The sequence below is a fragment of the Megalops cyprinoides genome, chromosome 23 (assembly GCF_013368585.1).
Source record: "Megalops cyprinoides isolate fMegCyp1 chromosome 23, fMegCyp1.pri, whole genome shotgun sequence".
In the NCBI taxonomy this organism is placed as follows: domain Eukaryota; kingdom Metazoa; phylum Chordata; class Actinopteri; order Elopiformes; family Megalopidae; genus Megalops; species Megalops cyprinoides.
Genome location: NC_050605.1, coordinates 18,698,487 through 18,714,981, shown reverse-complemented (window position 1 = coordinate 18,714,981; position 16,495 = coordinate 18,698,487). Strand labels below are relative to the sequence as shown.

The window sequence follows — 16,495 nt, the reverse complement described above, 5'->3', positions numbered from 1 at the left end:
TCAAGGGAGCAAAGCAGGGCAGTTTCCCATGTGATCTGAACCCACCCCCCTGCACTTCCCCCGAGCCACACATCTGTCAGGCATGTGTTATTAAATGTTATTTTAAGATACAAAATGTTATTTTAAGAAACAATTGTGTTTGAAAATATTCTGTTGCACCTGCTTGTTTGTCCTCATACACAACTGCTCAGAGACAGAGGTGTGCTCTCACTGACATTTTGCTTGTTAGAGCCGTCCATATGTGTGTGGACTAAAGTAATACATAAATTAACAAGTGAGTGTGAGATATACCATTAAAATGAATGTTAACATCAAATGTCATTTTTTTTTCCAACATTAGTCCCTACATTTGTTGAATCCCCCACTCAGGATGACTCTCACAGATTACATTTTAAGTGCTCCCCATTCATACAAAAGCACTTCAGATTGAGTTGCCTGAAACCTTTTAGTTCCAAGCCTCTGACTGAATTCCTCTACCCCACCCCCCACAACGAGTAATGGAACAATGTTTATCCCATTCAAAGCTGATTCATTTTCACCCATAAACTTAAGCCAGCCACTGAAATCCCGCCATACATCTCAATGTATGCTTGCGACTCCGTTCAGTCGCTAAACCCATTCCGATTTACTCTCGTATGTTGAACGGGGCTAATAATAGCCCCGCTTTCTCAGGGACCGGGTGCCCGGGGGCGGAGGGGGGGTGGGGGGGTCGTGTGTCGGTCTCGAGGGCTGCTGCGTGTCTCTGATGTTCTCCTGTCCGCGCGCTGTGGGGCTTGTAAAATAGCAGCAGGAACTTCACGCGTGAGCGTTATATAAGCCGGAGCTGCGGTGCCGTTTATGAATGAGGACGGGGGGCAATTCATAAGCACCCCCTCTGCAGCTGCTGCGCACGGTGATAGCAGCCATTGAGAAAAGGTCAGCATTCTGCAGCTCTGATTACGGGGCTGGCCACAGTGTGGGGGAGGGGTGAGGTCTGAAAGCTACAAAAAAAAAGAAAAAAAAGGGACAACAGGCGCAAGCAAAAACTAAGAAAAAAAAATGCAAACTCCTTCATAAATCATTTGCAAAATGAAATGCCATGCCACGACGAGTAGCGTTATTACACATAAGCTTGATAAAGTATTAACAAAACCCTTGTTACACAGCTAAAAACCAAAAGACATTGCATGCAACCTCTTGACTCAATAGTTTCTTGCAGACTTTCACGTATAAGATTCAAGAAATATTTATTCAATATAAATTTAAAAAAGGTGTATCCAATGATCGATAGATGTTTTGCTTTCAGACTAAATTTTGTTCAACATTTTGATTTAATCCAAACTCAGATTTTCTAGTGAATATGACTTCATAAAGATATTGATAAGCATGTTAACTAGACATTGTTTATTAATATGGGTATTGTCAGCATTATCTATCAGAGTAATAATGGTTCTAATGATAATCACATTCCCCAACCCTGACATTTCAAATGCACAATAATGTCACAACAAAAGTGCAGTGCTGTTTTAAGGCCCTCAGTTTTAATCCTAGAGGAAATGACTTTGCAAGGGGATGCTTCCTCTCCCTGTGATCTTCCTCTGATTCACTGCAGTGCATGTGTGGAGAGCTGTGACCATCTCCCACAGGAACCAGGGTGACTCCATGTGAGGAAAAGAGTAAGAGACAGGCCGATAAGCATGTTGCCTTGAGTTCATATGCAAGAGCTAAGCGTAAGATGACAAGGCCGAGTGCCTAGGGGACGCGTGTGTGTGTGCGTGCGTGCATGTGTGCGTGCGTGTGTGTGTTTGGGGGGTAGGGTGTGGGGGGGGAATCTATATAAAGAAAGCCTTCCTCCTCCTCGCTCTTTTCATGATTTCAGTGCCAGGTTGGCCATGTAAAAGAAGAAGAGTCTGATCAGATATGGCTGGACCTTTATTCCGCATTCTATGTGTCTTGGAAAGAGAGAGCTTTGATTCTGCAGGGAATTCGACCAATCAAAACGCACATATATGACAGCAGTAATAAAGGCAGGAGTGCACTTAACCATGTGGAATGAGAGTTCACACTCCTTTCACCGGGAAGACCATAGCACTGCATGTCTTGCAATGGCAATTGTTTAGGGCATTGCAGTGACCAGACAGCTGTAGGATCACATTTCAGGTGAGATACTGCTTTGGGCATTTCAGTGTGCTGTATTGCTTATGAGGGGTGTCCAATTACTGGCTGTAATCGCTGAGCCTGGCCTTCGGTGTTCAGGGGGAGAGGACACCCTCTGGCCTATGACTGACAGCCCCGCTGTAGACAGGTAGACATTAAATATGATTCATGCAAACGCATTGTTTTTCTTTACAGCAGAGGAGAACTCAATTGGGTAGCTACACTTTAAGGAGAATGACAAAAGCCCCCCTGCAATCTGCCACCCACTTCATGAGTCTTAAGTTGTGGGACATTCATTTGGTACAAGTTTGTTGTTTTATTTGTCCAGTAGGTGGCACCCTTTGTATAAGACAAGCCAATCACAAAACTGCCCTTATTCGATATGACAGCTCCTGTGCATTTTGTGCAGATGTAGGGTCAGTCTGAGAATTTGTGTTGCACTGGTTTGAGCGATGGACTGGAAGTTCAAAGTCAAGGTTGGGCGCTGCGGCTGTATTCTTAAGCAAGGTAATTTACCTCAGTGCCCTCAGTAAAAACCAAAACATAAATATAAACCCTGCTGTATAAATGGGTTTCTACATGTGCACACCTGCAGGCTTCTTAGGTTTATCTGGATGAGGGCATCAGTTGAGCAAACGAATACCACAATGATCACTCTACCGCAAACACTCCACAGAATGAGATGTAAAAGCTTGGTGAAGCATTTCTTTCCGGCATTTAAAATCTGAGACGACAGGACAGCCGGGCTGACAGCTTTCACCCGGCGCACAGACCTCCTGGTTGCCATGGAGAATCATGTTGTACATGTTGTACATACAAAACCTCTTCCGCTCCTGGTAGCTGAAGACGGCTCGGCTCACAGAAGAGGATTCGCTGTGAGCAAAACGGTCTGATGTCGTTACCGTCCACCCAGATGGACTAGTCTGCTGGAACAATCTCACTATATTATTGTAATATTGCAGCAACTAACAGGAACATTGTGAGAAATGGTTAACATGTAGATAAAGGTCTCTGGGTTAGCTCACACCTGTGTATCATTGTTAAAGAATTTAGCAGAACACCATAATCATCTGTCCTGTCTCTCAAGTAAATTTAGAAACAAAAACACAACAAAAACACATATTTCCAAATACAACACTTCAACAGAATGTATTGAGATTGAATGTCAGGTAATGCAACTTAGACCACATTAATGCAGAGAGGAAACAAAAGATGAGGAAGTAGCAAAGACACCTCTTGTTTTGTATGTTGATAAATTCCAATTATGATTAGTGGGAAAGAAATAAAATTATTCACTTTTTCGGTCAAAAAAATGGTAACATCTCTTTAACGGGCATATTATGCATCCTTTGCACGCATTCTGACTTTGGGACAAAGACATTAAACGGAGGCTATTAGAGATAGGGGATAGCTTTTACCTCATCAAAAATCTGACTTTGCGGAAAATGACCAGAAGCAAACATGATTTCCTGTGTTTATTTATGCTCATACAATCAAAACAAGCTTCACAAACCAGATGGACAAACCTGAGCAGAGCAGGAAGTGACATTATTAGTGAGTGAGTAGGTGAGTAACTTTATTAGCCAGCATTCTAGAATGATAATCGCTGTCATTTTTAAAACTGTATAGCCACTACTGCACTTTAACAAAATAGATGCCATGGCCAAGATAATAGCCATTTGGCTAAATAGCTAACTACAATTTCACTTACCAATCCAGCAGAGGATCCAACATTTAGCATTTTGGCAGGAAAGATGAAAACTGGATTGACCTGCATGAAAATCACTTACCAGTCCAGCAAAGGATCAAGCATTTACAATAATGGCAGGAAGAATGAAAACTGGACAAAATTAGTTTTTGATATATATACAGTAAGTGGTGTTTCTTAACAATAAGAATCTCAAGCCTCTTACCCTGAGTATTTTTTTTCAATTACCTTTAAGATCTTGGCTCAAAAATTTTGTGCCTGAGGTTCGGACAATCTTGTTACATAACTATTATAAATACAATAATAACAAATCAGAGGCAAGAAATGACAATAAGGAGCAAATGATGAGATTGGGGGGGGTTAATGGTACTGTTTTCACTGATTTTACTGCTAGAGAGCATAGCAGTAGATCCTTTAGATTATTTACACTCTTATCTAGGCCGATTCAAATAGGTTTCATTTTAGCGTCTATCTGTACAGCTGCATACTCACTGAGGCAATTCATGTAAGTAGCTTCCCACCCAATATTCAAATCTTCTGCCTCTATATATGAGCCTACCTCCCTCAGCCACCCCTTAGACATTCTTAAACCCAGTTAAAAAACACATTTGCACCACAGCAGGTGCCGGGAGGGACCTTACTTAAGGTTTCAACAATAGTGTACCCACATGAGATTTAAACGCATGAAAACCCCAAGGATCAGAGCAGAATGCCCTGATCACTACATCATAATCATGCCCCATTGTTTTGTCACAGTTATTAATGGCACTGCAATGAATCTCAGAATGCATTTCATTGCACAGCAGCGATGGATTACTGCAGCAAACAGCTCAGACTATTGCCCTTCATTCTGAAGCCACAGCTATGAGTATGACCAACATCAGGTTAGCACTCCTCATTAAAGCACCTTATGAAGGTAAAAGGGCAGTCCTCAGGTCTATTTCACACAGGCTCCCCTCAAGAATGTACTACCCCGTAACATTAACGTCTGGCTCCTTGAAAAATGACTGTCACCATCAGAGGAGAATATCTGTATGCGCATGGTGTATAGTTGAATGGTTGTGCCGGGGGGATAGGTGTGTGTGTGTGTGTGTGTGTGAGGGGGGAGGAGGTAGGGGAAAACATATGAAATAGTTGACAAAAGGGGCTTATTGACTGTCACTCCCAGTACCCCCTCTTTCTCCCCCTTCCAGGTTTTCTTTTCTTTGTCTCATGCTGTTTCCCAGATATGCATCCTCTATGTTTATGTGTATATGTGTTTCCCTCTGCAGTAGAGAGGGAGGGGCTTCATCAGTCCACAGTTCTGAATCTCTATGCCAGGGTCAAGCTAAAGACAGCTGAGACAGATGCTGTCCATGGTGCTGAAATCTTTTCATTCCCCCCCCAAGGTACTTAACTGTGGGTTAAGTACCTTGCCCAAGGGTACAGCAGCAGTGTCCCAGCGGGGATTGAACCGGCAACCTTTCGGTTACGAGTCCTGCTCCTTAACCACTATCCTACACTGCTGCCCCTCCTTTCAGTCAGATTCACTGAAAGACAGCCAAGTAGTGGTTATAACGCAGCTATTAGGCACGATCTGATCCGCTCAAACATGGAGTCATTACAGAAACCTCAAATCCGTCCTGAATTAATATTGCAGAAGTGTGGGGAAGCTCCCTAGTGGCTGATATAAATGCAAATAGGAGAGTCAACCGCATCACTCTCAATGAGAATGAATCGGAGGAATGCCACGGCCTATCAGATCGCAGCAGCCCGGCAGTTGTATTGTGAAGTCAAAGACTTATGATTTCCCTGCTGAAATCAGATCAGAGTCCGTCAGTCAGATCCTGAGTTTTATGTTCACAGACACCAGGGCTTACCCGGCCCAAAATGATTTTTTTTTCTTATTTTTAAAGACTGTCCTTATCAGTAGTTTAACAGCCTTTCATGTTCTTTCCTCAAATGGGGGATTCGGCACTCCACTACTTTGGGAGTCATATTTATATCCATAATTTATTTATGCAAATGCTGTATTTTAAAGCCCTTACTTTTAAAAGGCTTATGATATCAGAACACTTAATAACCAGAGGTGAGATAATCCCTGACCTTAATACAATTTAACATGAATTGATATCCTAGGAAAATGCTAAAATTGGACAGGTGCCACCTTTAATAGACCAGACTGATATGAAAACTGCCTGTCCAGGCGTATGCCTGCTACGTCTATGCCTTTGAACTTACAGGGCACATACAAACCCACAGACCTTAAAGTATACAGATTATATTATATTATTATTATTATTATTATTATTATTATTATCGGCATACAAAGTTTCCGTGTTACATATCCATTTAGGCCTATAGCTGGAAATTTACTGAAACGACTCGGATAGACTTTTCAGCTACAAGCGTTCCACAAATGTACAACTCCGAAGGCTCTGCCTACCAAAAACTCCCACTGTCATCACAGACTCATTAATCATCCTGTAAAATGTTACCACCTCGTCCTCTAACAGATCCTTTAAATAGACGTCGCTGTGCTACACAGTCACTCTGAAACTCTCGTGTTGCGGTTACTCAAGGGACGGCCTCCCTCCCCACATTAATACTTTAAAATATTACCCGCATCAACTGCAACTCATTTGGACCGATCTGGTTTATCTTGTTCTCACAAAGCGGCGCAATAAATGGTTAAGGTTCCAATGCGGTATGAATACAATTGACCAGATCTTACATGAGGACTGGCCTGCGCCGTGCTCTCTTGTCTTTATGGTGTGGAGAGCACTTGTGGCAACGTGTAGTAGTCCAGCCTGTCTGCATTGCGTCGAATCTCCCTCCTCTCTCCCACTCTCTCATCCCTCCTCCTCTGCCCCCCACCCCATCCCGTGTGTATGCGAAATCCAGCCATATGCTTTAACGCTGTTAATGAGTTATTTTTCCTTCCGCGTATTGATTACCTCGTTCTTCCCCCCCGAGTCCTCCCTTCGTTCTCCGTAAGTAAGCAGGGATACTAGTGCACCTTGAGACTTCCGTATCTTGTCTGCGTCAGATAGGGAGGAAAAAAGCCATCCAATTTCTGCTGATGTGGCAACGTCGAGTAATGGCAAGAGTACGCTTATTGCCCCTTAATATATGCAGCGCTCTCAATCGCGCCATCATATTGTCTCTCGCTGCGTAGCACATCTCGCTGAAGTGCAGCCTGGCTAGGGTCAACAGACCTTAGCAGATCTCCTCGCGTTGTCGTTTTTTTCCCCCCCTTCATCCTTCTCTCGCCGTCGTTTGCGCTTTCCTTTCTCCATCCAGCATGGTTTTATATCGCCTGTATAAGGAATTTAATCTTCCGCGATTTAAGCGTTTTTGATACTTGTTTGCTGCTGTCGCAGTTAAGAAGCCAATGAAACCAAAACGCCAAGGATGTTTGCGAGGACAATATAGTCTATTAATATATCAGGAAAGCACATAGGCTATTCAGCGCGCTGGGAAGTGATAGCCATATTACAAAGCAGGGACTGTAAAGTTACAGCGTCGACTGACTGAAGCCCCAGACTGGACGCATTCCTATACACTGCCTGCCAAGATCATCCACAGGTAAGCGCTGTAACGGAGTCCTACTAATAATACTGTTGTTAATAATAATACCTACTATTATTATAGTGTTGCTGTCATATCCAAGTGGCAGAGTCTGTAGTAGCCCGAAGCTGTAGAATTGTATAAGCGAGATTCTGTGTCAAGAGAGTAGGTGGGCACTAGACTGAAACTTGTATTATGCCGCATGCGGTAAAATGAATACGGCTCTCAGGACTAGATGCTGTCGGACTTGTAAACGCGAAAAAATACGTCTTATGTAGTAAGTTCGCGTACCCAGCATCTGCCAGCTTTAGAGTTTGCGTTCTGACCACTTTACAGCCCACATCATAAAAAATCAGGAGGTGAAACTGCTGAGCTTGCAAAGATCTCTACTTGTCCACTCATTCTGTTCCTGTGTTCCTGTGTTCACCGTGCTGCAGATGCATAGAAAGGCAATGGTCGAGTCTGCGAGAAACACAAGGGGACCGCACTGAGGCAAAACAAGTTTCCCTCTATCGCAAGACAAAGACTTTAATGGAAAGATAGGAACTGGAAGAGAGACCCACGACAGGGACTGCATGCCTGTTCAACCTGGCTAAACCGATAACCGCACCCCCGCAGCGCGCCGAATTCTACCTCCGGGATGACCGTAGTGGCTGGAGACAACATGGACGAGACCTCGACTCTGCCGGGGCACCCACAGGACACTTACCCCCCTGACCACGACGACCACGAATGCTGTGAGAGAGTAGTCATCAACATAGCGGGGCTGCGCTTTGAGACTCAACTGAAAACCCTTGCGCAGTTCCCCGAGACGCTGCTGGGTAACCCGAAGAAAAGGATGCGTTACTTTGACCCCCTGAGAAACGAATACTTTTTCGACAGAAACCGCCCGAGTTTCGACGCCATCCTCTACTACTACCAGTCCGGTGGTAGGCTGAGAAGACCGGTCAACGTCCCTCTGGATATGTTCTCGGAAGAGATCAAGTTTTACGAGCTTGGGGTTGAGGCGATGGAAAAATTCCGGGAAGATGAAGGGTTCATCAGGGAAGAGGAGCGCCCTTTACCTGAAAAAGAATTTCAGCGCCAGATCTGGCTTTTGTTTGAACACCCAGAAAGCTCGGGACCCGCGAGAGGGATTGCTATAGTATCTGTCATGGTCATTTTGATTTCCATTGTCATATTTTGTTTGGAGACTTTGCCCGGACTGAAAGAGGACCCTGAGGGTCATTTGCAAGTCATAGGGAACAGTACCTTCTACTATAAACCAAATATCTTGACCGACCCCTTCTTTATTGTGGAGACTCTCTGTATCATTTGGTTCTCGTTTGAATTAATAGTGCGGTTTTTCGCCTGCCCCAGTAAGGCGGCCTTCTTTAAAAATATGATGAACACTATCGATATAGTGGCCATTATTCCCTATTTTATCACATTGGGTACGGAGCTGGCGGAAGACCAAGACAACAAAGAGGTTAAGGGAGAGCAGGCGACTTCTCTGGCTATCCTCAGGGTAATCCGACTGGTCAGGGTGTTCAGAATCTTCAAGCTATCGAGACACTCGAAGGGGCTGCAGATATTGGGGCAGACCCTCAAAGCCAGTATGCGTGAGCTGGGACTTCTCATTTTCTTCCTGTTCATCGGCGTCATCTTGTTCTCCAGCGCCGTATACTTCGCCGAAGCCGAAGAGAGCGGGTCCCACTTTAACAGCATTCCGGACGCGTTCTGGTGGGCAGTGGTATCCATGACAACCGTAGGCTACGGAGATATGTTCCCCGTGACGATAGGGGGCAAGATCGTGGGCTCCTTGTGCGCGATTGCTGGTGTATTGACGATTGCGCTTCCGGTGCCTGTCATCGTCTCCAACTTTAATTACTTCTACCACAGAGAGACCGAAGGGGAGGAACAGGCGCAGCTTTTAAATGTAAGCACCCCGAACATCGCGTCTGACAGCAATTCAAGTCGCCGCAGTTCGTCTACCGTCAGCAAGTCGGAATACATGGAGATCGATGAGGACATAAATAACAGCATTGACAATTTTAGAGAGGCAAACCTCAGAACTGGAAACTGCACCATAGCCACCCAAAATTGTGTTAACAAAACCAAGCTGCTAACTGACGTTTAGGACCGTAATTATAGCAGCCACTGGACTCAGGTGACACCGTCACTTATTGTATATTCTGTAATCATATCTGAATGCTTTATTTATCTCGTTAATGCGTTATTGCATTGCGATTATTAAGCTCAGCGATAACAAAAGACAGACAAAAGAAAACGCTTTCCAAATGCGTGAAAGATTAATATTTTAATTTATTTTCAAATAGGTTCCTTCCAAGTACTTGTTGGTGCAATCGTTTAACTAAGGTGGTTAAACAAGACTTTGTACAACAACCCAACAACCCCGGACTTACACGAATTGCTTGTCAGAACAGACGACTTTATTATTTAAAAATTATATGTATTGCATGGACTGCAGCAGGTCGCGCTTAGCCTGGAAAAGGCGTCTCTGAGTTGTCAGCTCTGCTGCAATGCACGCGTCTGCGGCTATCGATCAACGTGCTCGTTTGTGACAGATGACGTCATAACCCCAGATATACTGACCAGCCAAATGCACCTTACCAGAAAAGAAAATAAAGACTGGTCTCTTGCTGCAAATAATATGTCTCGAAGACATCTGCAGTGCTGCTAATTTTTTCGCAGATGATGTAATTTAAGATTTTTTTTTACGCGGGAACCTGTAAAATGACATGCCCTTTACATGCTAGACAGCACAATGACGAAAAAGAAAAACAGTTCAATGTTAGCATGTTCAGATGCTCTTCGTTTTTAAATATTGGCATGCGTGAGACATTACCTCATTACAAAGGGATTTTGTTGTTGTTGTTTGAGCACAACTTTATGTTTTTTTTTTCCATCTCTCATTTGCTTTCACCAAAAGTGCACTAGGTATCAATTATTTAAGTTGTTAATAATTCAAAAGCATTTAAGTGCTGAATGTTAAATCTTAAGGGAACAGTAAATTTTGGAGATCTTAGCATGTCAAAAAAAATGCTCAGCATTATGGTCTAATCGACTAAGGTACTATGTATCCTGGTATATTTAATGCATGTCGTCAGTATTAAGCAGCTTGCGGTAATGAGTGACTTATTGAACGACTGAATGATTTTCCTGACCATTGTTTGGGAAATGAAGGCGGCTTTGTGTACTGACTTTGTCCGTAATATAACTCTATATATAAAGCCCAAAACAGGGAAAGACTTTTTTCACTAGATAAAAAAAGAAATCTAAGAAGAAGACGAAGAAAAAAAAATCTAAAAATATATACATTTAGCACCCGGTATGGTGAGCATTAATTCAGAGGTGCACTGCATGGACCTTCTGTGAAGAAGAAAAATGAACATTATTATAGAAATGATGCATCCATATTGCAACAGATTTTAGAGCATTTATTATTTTCCAAATATTGAGAAAACAATGATTTATTCAGTACATTTTGCAGAGGAAAAAAATACGGCAAAATTAAATAAGTTGCTAGTGCCTTTGACCCTGTAACCCAATGGATCGTTGAAAGTGCCTCCCTGTACAACAGAATCACACAATGGAGACCTGAAGCGGAGCTCTTCTTTTGCACTACAGTACATTCACGTGTATCTTAGCAAACAACATTTAGATACAGTATATTAACAGTCCTGAATATAAACTCCGGTGTATTCCTAGCGCCACAGATGAAAACAAGCGTGATGCATGGTTGCCGCTCACAACACAACGTTTAAACAAATATGTAGAAAAAGTGTCTGAATCAAATCTAATGGCTGCCGTGGAACCACTCTCCAAGTAATACTGTACATAGGCCTCAATACATAACCCAGTCGGACGACAAGAACGGGAGGGAAGTAAATGCACCATTGTCGAATTATTGCCAATCGCTCTTTTTATTTACCGCGTTCCATAACGAGCCTTTTTTTCGGTTGTCTACCTCAGTGTGGTCACGTTTTTCCATTCGCTATGCGTAGGCTAACTTGCTTCAAAGTTCAGCCACATGTCATGCCGTGGTCATATTCAACCACTACAAATTAACCGCTGTCGAACCGTTGGAATACCCGGGAAGAGTTGTGGAAGCACTTAGCGTGAGAACTCCGCTCCTCTCCGACTTCCTCCGCAGCTACGCCCAGTCAGGAGCCATCCATACTTGGATTACCGAATGCGAGTGAACTGTGGACTTTTGAGTGTCTGTCCGAGGAGGTCTGGAATCCAAGGGACATTCATTTTTTTACTGCTTCAAACTACTGAACATCAAAAAATAAGAGGAACTGCCAGGAATTATTTCATATTAAATAAATCTACACCTGCAAAGTTTTGGGTGTACAGTCTTCATAGAAACAGTTTTTTTTTCATTGTTTTGATTTTCACATCTGAGGAAAAACAAATATTGAGCCATTTCTTCATATACTGTTTCATTACTCAAAGCGGACTCTAGCCCCCGCAAATTGCCCTCCTGTTAGCATACACTGAGGAGGGCTTGTACTTCTTCATTAGTCCAAGTTGTGGAAACCATGCTGTCCTAACTTTCCATAATTTAAATTTTAGACAAAGAGTAGACTGATAGCTAGTGGTTGTTATAGTTTACAGTGAACATATTAAAAATGGAGGGTAATCTGAGCTTGTGTGTAATGATTCTGCAACAATTGTGTGTGACCAAATAATGGTCTAGAGCGTTGTTAACCTCATCCAACAGTTACCGTTGGGCTCGCTGGGTACCTAGGCATGACCAAGGACTAAATAGTTCTCAGAACTAGGTACAGTATGGTTCAGCAGGAAATGGAAACCCACACCAGGGACCTTTGTTTTGGGTTAAGGTACAGTATGGTCCGGTATGATGGTGGAAAAGCACCATGGGTACAACCTGAGAGTAAGGGCATCTAGTGGGTAATTCTTGATTTTGATGTAGGTTTCTTCAAAAGTTTTTCTGAACATCATGATAGCCTCTTGTTCTCCGCTTGACGTGAGATGAGTCTTCTCGAAAGTTATTGCAGATGTGGTGCATTGGATGCATGGATATTTCCTCTTGCAAATTCTAAACCACAGTGGAGTACGGGTTGAGCAGTGGAGATAGGCCACAGTGTAGAATAAGCATGGTTTCTTGGCGAATACATTGTGGAGGAAATACATCTGACCAACGGCTCTACTTGGGCATGAATGTGTGTGGACTGGTAGAGGTGCTTGGATGTTGTGCGTGGGGCTTTGACATATGAAAACCTTTATCTTCTTATCTATTTTTAATGTATTTATTGTGTATTAATAGCTCATGAAAGCATAACAAGTGAATTTTCACATTAATAGTATGTTCAAAGACAGACCCCTTTTTCCAAATAAACAAAAGCCATATTACTTAATTGTTTTTTATTTGTTTATTTTCTAAATTAATCAGTACATTCTGGGAAAAAGATATTGTAGTCAAAAAGATAAATGCTTTATCAATGTAATCTAATACTGACATTTACCAACTTGTACTGGAGTTGAAGAGTCAAGGTAATAGAAAAATACAAGAACTGTGTTGATTTCTAAGTAATCAGGAAGCAAAAATGTGCACAGAATTTAGGACAATCGAGGTTTATATCCATATTGTCTGAATTGGTGATGCAGGAGATATGTTTTGTTCTTGGTTTAATATCCTTAACTTACATAGTTTTTAATCCGGTGGCCACAGTCTGGAAACTTTAGCTAGTCTATGCAAACAAATATGACAAACCCAACCTCTGTATTGCTTATGTCTTTGAAAATGATACAAAAATTAATAGCACAACATAGCTAATGAGCTCTGCTCTCTGTATGTTTGCCAATCCTAGTGCCCCTGGAGTGTATAGACTTAACCAGTCAGGTGTTCCTTTTCCAAAAAAGTACTGTAACTGTTCTTTGACATACCCAAATAAAGGTCTGTGTTACTGCTGTTTAAACATGGCGAAGCAGTTCATCAAGCTTTAACATTATTAGGGCATTTTATGAAAGAGCACCTAGGGTATTTCTCTGAATAGCATATTAAGAATTCACCTTTCATTTATTTCAGATTTGTTTATCAAAAAAAAATCCCTAAAACAACCAATTATGTATCAGAAAATGAAACGCAGGGAAAGAAAGTGATTGAATGCACCAAGAAAACACCAAATAGATGGCCTTTCCAAGGCTCATGCATAAATATTTGGTAAATCCAATTTACTACTTTTTCTTAATCATCTTTTTCCTACATTTCTTAATTTTGGAAAAGAACTCTAGGGGCCCTTTAAGTAACAGCTGCTCCATAAAGTACTGTATTTTTATATGGTGCTATGCATATGAAGTTTTTATCAACAGTAAAGCTGAAGGCAGAAATGAAAGAAAATAAGTTACTTTGCTTTTGTTCAAATGGCTTAATCCTAACCCTATGGAGAAGATAATGAAGTAAAAGGTAAATTTACCATACAAACATTTACAACAGCATCATGCGACTTCAAAGGCTCTTGAGGTCAAACTGGCCTTTGTTGAGATGTTGGGTACAGTTGGCTACAGCCGGCCAAAGTTAGAGTGACATATCTTTTTTTAGCACCTATTGAGGGGACCAAGCTTAGTTTTAGAGAATGTTTCAAAGTATTTTCTTTGACTGTGTACAGCAGTGGTTAGTGGCTGAGTTTATACTATGAGGCAAATGTTGTCAGACTCCAGAAATGTGAACCCAGTTTACAAAATGGTAAAGCACAGACGGAGGAGTAATTCATTCTTGGAAATGATTTCATTGTTGGAAATGAATACATGTACCTTGCTAGTTCCTGCTTGATATGCAGGGGAAATATGTATGGAAATTATGGAAAAGTATGATATGGCTGTATTCCAAATATAAGGAGTATATTTTATGTTAAAATATACTGCATATTTTACAAATACACATTATTGCTTCTTTCATATATATGTGGAAGAATATAGATATATATGAAATGTATACATTGTATATTTTATAATTCCACACATTTTAAAATGAGGTTTATAACATTCATAGTTACATATATGAAAGTGGCATAAACTGATATTTTTTAACACATGCTGTATATTTTGACAAATAAATATAGTCCATATATTTTGCAATATATGATTGAACATTAAATTTCTGTGCTCATGTTTTAAATCTGTGTGCATACAATATGTACGTGTGTGTACAAGCTTGAGGCAAGTTGACAAAATCATAAAAGATGTGTTAACAGGAACGTATTGCAAATTTCAAAATGTTTTCCTTTATTTAAATGTCAATCTTTAGGATGATTCTTATGATTTTTGTTGGTTACATTAGACATGAAATAATTTTAAAAAGTTTTGTAATTCTTTCATTTTACCTCAGTACCATGGTACACCTTACTTGAGAATTGACAACATTTTCATAAATATAGGGTGATGCTTTTCAGTTCAGGTGATTATATCCAGTAGGATTTAATGGGTGCACTGTATTCAAGACTTCCATAATGAAGCTGTAACAGGTGGAAGACTTCCTCATTATTTGTTTCTCATTTGATTTATGAGAATTCAATTCCTTGATTTAAATAGTACTGAATGAAACATAATTATTGTCTGATGAAAAATAGATGTGCCATTATTTGAAACATCATAAATTTTTATTTTGTTTTTGAAACCTGAAAGCCATGACTTTTGCAGCCAGATTATGTCAGTACATTTTTTAATGATATGAAAAAGAATAGATGATGTTATCCGAAAGGCTTTTTGCTTTGTATAAGATCAGTTATTCCTGAATATGCTCCACCAAAAGTTGCTTGTATCATTTAAGGTTATTTTAAAGACTTCTCTTTGGAAACAGCACACTTCTCAATATGGAACTGCATGGTCAATGGAAGACTGCACGATATTACATTACATTATTGGCATTAGCAGACTTACATAAATTACAGGTTTTTACAATGTTATCTATTTATACAGCTGGATACTTACTGAGGTGATTGTGGGTTAAGTACCTTGCCCAAGGGTACAGCAGCAGTGCCCCTGTGGGGAATCGAACAGGCAACCTTTCGGTTATGACCATTGTGCTACACTGCTGCCCACAATCAATATATAAGTCAACAGCATTTGCTATTGACTTATACACAGAATTGCAATTATAGGTGTAATAGTGAAGCATACTGATAGTAGCCAGCCAAAATTCATCATCAGGAATAGGTTGTCAGTTTCTTTTCCAACTAACAGACACTAACAATTAAAGCCAGATTAGAATACTCCCCATTATTATTTTTATAATTGTTATTATTATTATTTGATTGCATTCATGATTTGTATGTATCCCAATATTAATTGATTCTGTCACAGATTTCATTGTAGTTAATATGGTGGATTGATGCCAATGTTCCAGTTCAGACTCCAAAGGTCTTGGCAGAAAATGCGATCAAGGCAACCCAACCTGCTGGGAACATACCAATCCCTAGCAACATGACCAAGTGCATCGTAAAAGAGCATTGATCATTGCAATACCTGATATGCTGGGTTTGTAAAAGGCCAGGATTCAATAGCTCTGCATTGTGGTTTGTCCCTAACTTTAAATAATTTTCATAATGTTCAGTGCGTAGTTTTTCTCTTATTTTTACAATATTACCATTTTAGCAATCAATAACTGTTGTGGTGGTACTGAAAAAAGTAACATCCTTTAAAACGTATTCAGGACAAAGCACATCGTGGTTAAATTGAATCCAAGCCTTTGTCAGTCCCTGCCATTTTTAAATTCAAGATTCTGCTAGTGTGTAAGATTTATCAGATTTTGGTTTGGTGAAGGCGTAGTCTGTGATCTATGCAAAAGTATTCATTGTTTTTTTTTGGTTTTTTTTTTGGTAAATCATGATTTTGTCATATTCAGTTTACCATCCGATTAAATGCATTTTTAAGGATCTGATTCCTGTCTGCTCTTCTTTGACCTGAGTGGGCGAGTTGTGTGTATTTGTGGGTAATGATCAATGGTTCCCCCATGAAATTTACATAATAGGGAACCATATTGAATGAGGACGTAAGGCCAACTCATCCTATAGTATGGCCAACTTGTCCAACAGTGTGGAGATTGGGGCACCACTTCCCAGTCTTCCTGGCAAA

General features: G+C 40.9%; 1 protein-coding gene and 1 long non-coding RNA gene across 2 annotated transcripts in view; both read left to right on the top strand.

Moving 5' to 3' along the window:
- LOC118770164 overlaps positions 1–16,495 on the top strand; it is a 59,049-nt gene that overhangs the window by 17,577 nt on the left and 24,977 nt on the right. The gene's annotated exons all lie outside the window — the stretch shown is intronic.
- Positions 6,360–10,153, top strand: LOC118770163 (potassium voltage-gated channel subfamily A member 1). Its single transcript, XM_036517653.1, has 2 exons — positions 6,360–7,411; positions 7,831–10,153. The coding sequence occupies exon 2, from the start codon at positions 8,034–8,036 to the stop codon at positions 9,510–9,512; it is 1,479 nt and encodes a 492-aa protein (XP_036373546.1). The 5' UTR covers positions 6,360–7,411; positions 7,831–8,033; the 3' UTR covers positions 9,513–10,153.

Excerpts from the sequence above, each read along its gene's own strand:
- LOC118770163 (XM_036517653.1), top strand. The coding sequence starts at position 8,034 with ATGACCGTAGTGGCTGGAGACAACATGGACGAGACCTCGACTCTGCCG.